The sequence below is a fragment of the Rhipicephalus microplus genome, chromosome X, assembly GCF_043290135.1.
Source record: "Rhipicephalus microplus isolate Deutch F79 chromosome X, USDA_Rmic, whole genome shotgun sequence".
NCBI classification, from domain to species: domain Eukaryota; kingdom Metazoa; phylum Arthropoda; class Arachnida; order Ixodida; family Ixodidae; genus Rhipicephalus; species Rhipicephalus microplus.
This window is the reverse complement of record NC_134710.1, coordinates 343,485,420-343,493,108: the sequence shown is the minus strand read 5'-3', so window position 1 is coordinate 343,493,108 and position 7,689 is coordinate 343,485,420. Positions and strand designations below refer to the sequence as shown.

The window sequence follows — 7,689 nt, the reverse complement described above, 5'->3', positions numbered from 1 at the left end:
TACAATAAACGTATAAAACGATACACATGTTGGTGGTGGTGGGCGTCTATATTAAAGCCCCGCGCTCTGAAACGAAGTGTCTTATTAACTGTCGATGAATATTCGCGCTTAAGAATTGTGACTTTGTCATGTCCAATTATTGTGTAACGTTGTATCCGTAGTACAACAAAGGAAATGAAGAGATAACACTATGAAGCAGTCGCTGAAGTTTCTTTATGGTCGAACTGAATTCCCATGTAATACACGTGAAGCCGACGTAGAGGATTTTGAACGCGACGTGAAAATGTTTAATTTTCGGAGATTTTAGCCCTCACACGCGTTTCGGTATAATGTCTGTATGTGATACCGTTTCATGGTTCCAGACGCTGACGGACGCCAGAAAGAAGTTAAAATACGCCATGCCGCCCCACAGCAGCCTTCCAGAAAAATCTTTTATCACAGAGTATTATTGTACATTTTAGGCAACTACCATAAATTAGAAAATACTCAAAGGAGATGGTCACGAAGTTGCTAGAGCCCGGCTCAGTTTCTCCGAGACAGCAGGATGGACGCATAAAAAAGACACGTTGTGGCACAAAAACAATTTAATTCCACTGAACTAAACATATATCTAACAGACAGAAGAATATGAACAGATAAAAACCCCCAAACTAAATATCACGTCCTATCGTGGCAATATTACACATATGTTCCTTTTCACAAGTCTAGACACGTCTATGGCACAAACGGGATCGAGGGCGACGATTATCGGTAGCGCTGCCGCACTATCATCGCTCACCGCGTCCGTCTTCCTGTCTTTGCGCGCATGATACGAGATGTTCGCATGTCGTTGTCCTGTTCACAACCACTGCAGGCAGGCGCTCCTGGCACGCCCCAGAATACCTTGGTTCATGCGCTGTTGCGAAGCGGACGGGCAGCTTTGAGCTCGGTCTCGTTAGAGGTCGGCGTCGCACGCGCTGACCAGTCCCGGCAGCTCACCGCGGAGTAGGTGGAACTGGACGACTGCGCAGTGTGGGCAGATGACAGCTCACCGAATCTGCAGCTCAGGTGGCTCTCGAGGCTTGGCAATACTGATCCAGGCTTCTCAGACAGTTCACCCTCCTTTCCGTCGACATAGACAACGTTCTCCACGGCGTGCATCCGTTCAATATAGCGTGCCCGTGTGCACTACTTCTTTACGTGTCTTCTACTGTCCATTTCTCGGTTGAGAGAAGGCCATAAAAATAATTGTTAACATTAAATGCTAACAATAAATTATTTCAGTAGTGCTTTTTAATGGGTAGAAATATTTATCAGCTGTGATCATGCCGTATACGTATATACTGTCAGATACATGTGAGCATCGTCAATTGCTTAGATGACAAAGGGATTTTCAAAACATGAGACCACCAGTCTAATGGCCGTGAAAAGAATTTTAAACCAGGCAATTTGCATGGTAGTCAATGATTTCATGGCTTCAAATGCCTCTTCGCCTGTATAGCGCTCACACACACACACACACACACACACACACACACACACACACACACACACACACACACACACACACACACACACACACACACACACACACACACACACACGCACGCACGCACGCACGCACTCACATATCACGAATTCATTTTATGTCAGGAAAATGGGGGCAAGGAATGATTGGCCTTGGTAGGTCTAACCAATTGAGTTTCTCTGTTCCATTTCTTGTAATGCCTTTTTTCCTATTTTTTTAACGCTTGCGCAGGCAGCTGTTCTTACTCCTAATGTATGCATTCAGGCTGTCCCCAGAACACTGTTTTCTGGCTGAATAGGCATTGTGTGTTTTATGTGTTAGCCTGTGTTGGTCACTGGCTATGACGATGATCGTTGGCGTTTTACGTTCGAAACCCATCATATGATCCTGTGAGGCATTGTAGTGGTGGGCTCCAGAAATTTCCACCACCTGGGGTTCTTAAATGTACACCTAAATTATGCTTAGCAGCATGTACGCGTGCACGTAAAATAATATTAAGGTGCATTAGTATGCGAGCCTCTAGCAATTCGCCTCCACGAAAATGCTACCGTCAAGGCCGGGAATGATTTCCGCGGATTTCCGCGGACACTATATCAGCTAAACCACTCGGCAGGTTCCTCCGGCCTCTATAACGGCCCCACGAAAAGGGCACCACCAGTTCATGAAACTTGGATTTCGTATACAATGTTCCCGAAGCCGGAATTTCGATGAAATGTGGACTCCTGACATCGAACTTACACGTTGTGAAACAGGTCACTTAAAGACAGCCAACACGAAACATTGCAAAGAAGTGCTTATAGCAAGTAGGCTGCTTCCAGTTGTTAATTTCATCCCTGGTAGAACGATGATGCAAAACGATTCTTTTTTGCAGTGCAGTGGGTTTCGGTTCAGTTCACGCTAGGCAAATACGGATGGGTGTGGGACCTAATGCTGAGGGCGCACCATTTGGGAACGGGAGGACATAGGTCAAACCCCAGCTCGAAAAAGCAAAATATTTTACTTATAATTTTTTGGTGTGCCCTAGCTCTGGGCATGGACGGTTTTTTAGAACACCACATTCACAAGTCAGTCAATAGAAGCTTCGCTTAAAAATTCACTTCTCATTGACGGCCCCTTCTTGGGTTTGCGTTGGAGTTCACCGTGCAATGCGTGCAACCTTCTTGGCGGGTTTCGATGCTATGTTGTGTTTAAAAGTAGTAACGCAGCTATTTTTTTGGAACAAGGGCAATTTCGTTATGAGCTCATCATTTGCTGCAACAACAAGCTCTTTCCAAAGAACGTGCTTTTAGGCACGCTTGCAAGATTGCGATTCTATAAGTGCTGAATGCTAACCATCGGCAAATTAATCAAAAATAATAGCTAAAAGTCCTGAAAAAGTCAGCGGTTTTCCGGTTTACTGACATGCTTTGGCCGCATTTAACACAAACACAAAGTAAAGAAACGCTCAAAGCTTGTGCTTGTCGTTGAGTGTTTCTTTACTTTGTGTTTATGTTAATTGCGGTCAAAGCATGTCAGTAAGCAAGTACCAACTAGGCCAACAATTAGTATTGTTTTCCGGTTTCTCGTAACAAAACACACTGTCGGTCAATTGCTGGAAAGCTAGGTGTACAGCAAATAATGATTTAAAAATTTTATAGAAACAAAATGGGCATAGTTTAAACGAGTGTGCGAAGGAACCCTCTAGCAAAAGCAAAAGATCGTGCCGGAAACACATATACAAAAGCTAAAAAAACAAATGCGAGCATTAACCAAACGTATCGAACCGCCAGTCGTTGATTACGCTTCATTCGCATGTCCAAACATCATAATATCCAAAAAATGATGCTTGCTGTTTGTTCTATTTCATGTTCAAAATTTTTCGGCCAGAAGAGAGCTCAAAGAGCGTAGCGGTAACTGGCAATCGTTTATGCGGAAACACGGAGAAGTAAAGACAAGCAAAACAAGATTGCGCAATCAAAGCCAGTTCAATTGCTTCTGAATTACGCAAAAAAACGATGACGCCAAGTGAAAATATTCAATCAGCCAGTTGACATCATTTCAAAAGAATATGCTGCAACGTTTAATTAAAGTTTCTTAGAAATTTTGTTACGAAAATTGCACATAGAACGCGATAATAACCCGACGCATTTTCTGACGTTGTCCCACTTCCCTTTCCGGACTTCAAGGACGAAGGCACTGATATTGCTGTGCAAGGCACGCATTATCGAAGAAAGGCCATGATGAAAGACGAGAGCGAGATGGGTGGTTGCACTTCTGCGAACGAAAGAAAACGCTGAAATTTTCTACTGCAACGGAGCTTAAACGGAGTGCTAGTAAGCGCGACCGGCCTTCTATTGCGGTTGTGTTTGTTGCCATTGACGATTGAAACACGTGGTGACCTGTCATGTTACAGCGTCCAACTTTTTCCTAACCCCCTCTGTTCTCTCTGAATAGGTATAAAAAGGATCCAGCGTAGTGGCACAGCAAATCACTCGCCAGTGATACTCGAGTCCGATACAACAAGGTCTTGTCGTGTCTCGCTGCATCTCCTGTACCCAAATGAAGGTAACTATACACTTGGTTTTCTTATTCCACCACTTTTTTCTTGAGCTTAAATGTACCTAACTTTAAAAAGCTGGTGTATTCTGAATAGTCAGAATACAAGGAGTTCTGGTCAATTTACCAGAAATAACTTATGTTTAACTGATGAATTTAAAGCTATCGTCTTCGAGTTTGTCATTTGAACATTCTAATTCTTGCTAGGGAGATTATAACGGTAGACTCTGAAGTTACTCAAATGGTTTTCATGAGCGGCAAAAAAGAAAAAGTTCCTGCAAAATACTGGTGTTTTTGCTTAATGTTTTTGTTTAGAGGAGGCGTGAAGTTGGCGCTTTCATCTCTACATATCTCATTTGAAAGCGAAAGTGCTATGCCGACGTCCACCATGGCTCAGCTGACGTAGTTCTGTTACGGAAGTTACTTTGAAAAATCTATACTGATAGAACGCAAAGAAAAAAAAGTAGCAATTAGGCATATTTTGGGCATCTCCAACCAGGAATCTCTCGACTCTCTCAGCGCGCAGCACTAGCCAATATGCCACAAAGCACAACTTGTGTACAATGCTACCGGCTAGCCATAAATATACAACGTACACCGTTTGGAAGTCCTCAGAATTTCGAAACTTTTGTGTGGTTTTGTTATGAGTGGCGAGATGGCGCGACAAGTTCGTGTTGAACGCGCTTTAAAGGTCGTCGTATCCACGAAGCGCCACCTCCATGGAGCGTGGTGTCTCCTGCGTAATTTGGGAGAGGACGACAGTAACTTCACACGCTGCCACGGCCGCCTTTGAGAAAGAAACATGCTCCTGACACACGATGCAGGAATTATTGTAACGGTTGTTCGCATTTGTCTTGTGCATACCTGTGTGCCCTTTTCAAGCGTCTTTCTGTTTGAGCAGATTGCTTTAAGGGGCTCCACTGCGGTGATCTAGTGGGTAAGGTACTCGGCTGCTGACCTGCAGGTCGCGGTATCGAATGTCGGCTGCGATGGCTGAATTTTCAATGCAGACGAAAATGCTGTGTGCCAGTGTGCCCAGATTTGGGGGCACGTTAAAGAACCCCAGAAGATCAAGATTTCCGGAGCCCTCCACTACGGCGTCTTTCATAATATTATGGTGGTTTTCAGACGTTAAACTTCACATATCTCTCTATTTAGCACGCTTCAAGTGTCGAGCTGTGACAGTTGTTTGTCCGCGCTCGTCCAGTGTATGCTCATTTCGTGCGTAATTTTTGCTTGAGTGCACTGCAAGTTTCAAGCTGCTTCTCGTTCCAAATGTGACTTTGCAATTTGTTGCTGTTGATGAAAAATGAAAAATAAACCCTAAACTGCTTTGCAAAGACACGGTTCACATTCGTATTATGCCGATTCTGATATAGAGGATCAGCCATGTTTTTTATAATCATTTAATTATATGAAAGGTAAAGCAACAGCAACGTGGTAATTACGTTCGATACCAAGTTAGATCTGCACGATATGGGTCAAAAGCTTTTTTATTCTGGTGAAGATAAACGTGCTATAGATAGCATTTTCTACCATCGACATTGTCGAGCTCTGCAGAAATCATTTATCAAGGTGTGAACAACTGGTGCAATTTTCCGAATAGCAGAGTTGCACCCAGTTGCTGGAGCAGTGGCGTGCATAGAGCCTCTATAATTATTAGAAAAGCCTCTCAGTGACTTGCCATCACAACACAAAAACTGCCGTGGCATGATTCAATCATAGCTGGTGCTCTAATAAAAAAAAGCCTGAGAGTTCACAAAGCAGGAAATGGGGATATTTTACAGCTTGGCCACCAGTTGCTCTTAGTGGGGAGTTGCGAGCTTCGTGTTATTGCTTGTACAGCCAATGCAGCCAATGCAGCGCAAGATTTCGGTGATTTACAACGTGGGCATAGAGCGCCTTCATGAGGAGGTGCAAACTTCATGTTCTTGTTTGTACTATTAAATGCATTGTACTATTTAGTAAATGCATTGTACTATTTCGTGTGCTATCGTCACGTGGTTACAACAAAGTGTTTTTCTTTCTCGACATACAGTTCTTCATTGTAAGTGCTATGCTAGCCCTCGTGGCTTGCACGGCCTTGGCCGAGGAGGCCACCAAGAAGGACGATAAGAAGGAAGATCAGAAAGACGTGGAGGGACGTGGTGGCGTCCTAGGAGGCCTTGGTGGTTATGGCGCTGGAGTCGGTCCTGGTCTCGCAGGCGTTGGACTTGGAAGACCCGGTCTTATCGGTGGTGGAGTCGTCGGTAACCCTGGCCTTGTCGGAGCCGGGATTGGACACGGTGTTGGCGTGGGTCATGGAGTCGGCGGAGGCTTCCAGTCGGGCTATGGTTCCACAGCTGGAGGACACCAGGGAGGCTTCAAAAAGGGCGCTGCGGGACACAATCAGGGATCCGGTGCCTTCACCGGTGGTTCTTCCCACAGGACTGTTAACGCCTACAACAACAACCAAGGCTACAGCCACAGCTCGGGCTTCTCCGCTAGTGACAGCAAGAGCTTCGGAACTGGCCACAACCAGGGTTCCTCCGGTTTCCAGGGAGGTGCCGCTGGTCATCAGGCAGGATTCGGACAGTCGTCATACGGAAAGGCGGCAGGAGTGGGTCTCTCGGGCGTAGGCCTCCACCGTTAATGAAGACACAATTTTTTCAGCAGCATTTTATCGTAATAACATCATTTAGCCGCATTATGGGATTGCACAGAAACTAAAGTGATGGCACGAAGGGTTTATCATCAGCTGCAACATTCTGTCTATAGAGCACAGGTCAATCAAGCTTTTGATAATATTTTCATGTTTTAATATTCAGCAGCTATGTCATTGAATGAATAAATAAATTGTTGCTGTGAAAAGCTTTGTCTTTATTTCTTTTAACTGGCAGCCCCGAAGCGTTCGTTTTACTTCTCCACTTTTTATTTCGCGTTTGCAGGCAAGCTGACCGGGTGCCCTTTATAGTATCCTCCAGAACTTGGTAATATGCTTACGCTGCACATGCAGCTGGCCCCATTTTGACCTCAATGACCACAACATATGCCTGTTGATGTATAGACGTCTGTTTCTAGATATCAGCTGTAGTCACGACATAAGTGCATTCAATTCATTGTTGTAAAGATCTTGAGTTAAGAGATAGTGACTCAGGGAACAAAACGCATTCAATTTGAATGCTGTTCATTCGGTCAGTAATAACTGACGTGCTGCTTGTATAGATTTACCTGAAAATGCGCCAGTCTCGAAACATTGCTAGGTGATTTAGTTGTTAATTTTGACCAGGTTGCTATTTTATTGCCCTCTGTGGCAAAACGGGAGGAATTTTAGTTATGTATGTGTTGTGCTGGCTAAAAATCCGTAACAATGTCTGAAAGTGGGCCTGGTGGTACAGTACTGATGGACTGAAATCTGAATATTTAGGGCTCACTGCTGCGTGTACCTTTTCTTTCCAGCCTTTAAAACTTGTATTGTGTTAAGTTAATTTTTAGTCGAATGCATACATGAGGGCCAATAACACCTTCAGAGGACATATTTACAACGACATAAAGGACTTTCACAATCAATTGGTGACAGAAATCATTATAAAAAGAAACCTAGCGGACAAGTGAGCTTTGCGATCAAGAGTAGAACCTGATCGCGCTTTTGGGCCTTGTGTGCATTG

At 44.3% G+C, this 7,689-nt stretch overlaps 1 protein-coding gene across 2 annotated transcripts; it reads left to right on the top strand.

Annotated features, from left to right (window-relative positions):
- Positions 1-3,720: 3,720 nt before the first annotated feature.
- Positions 3,721-6,892, top strand: LOC119161169 (uncharacterized). 2 transcript variants are annotated; one of them, XM_037413523.2, is made up of 3 exons: positions 3,721-3,819; positions 3,941-4,051; positions 6,081-6,892. In XM_037413523.2, exons 2-3 carry the CDS (start codon positions 4,046-4,048, stop codon positions 6,672-6,674), a joined length of 600 nt encoding a protein of 199 aa, XP_037269420.2. In that variant the 5' UTR covers positions 3,721-3,819; positions 3,941-4,045; the 3' UTR covers positions 6,675-6,892. The 2 variants fall into 2 exon arrangements, with proteins under 2 accessions (XP_037269420.2, XP_075735920.1); XM_075879805.1 differs by having other exon boundaries at positions 3,751-4,051.
- The last annotated feature ends 797 nt before the right edge of the window (positions 6,893-7,689 follow it).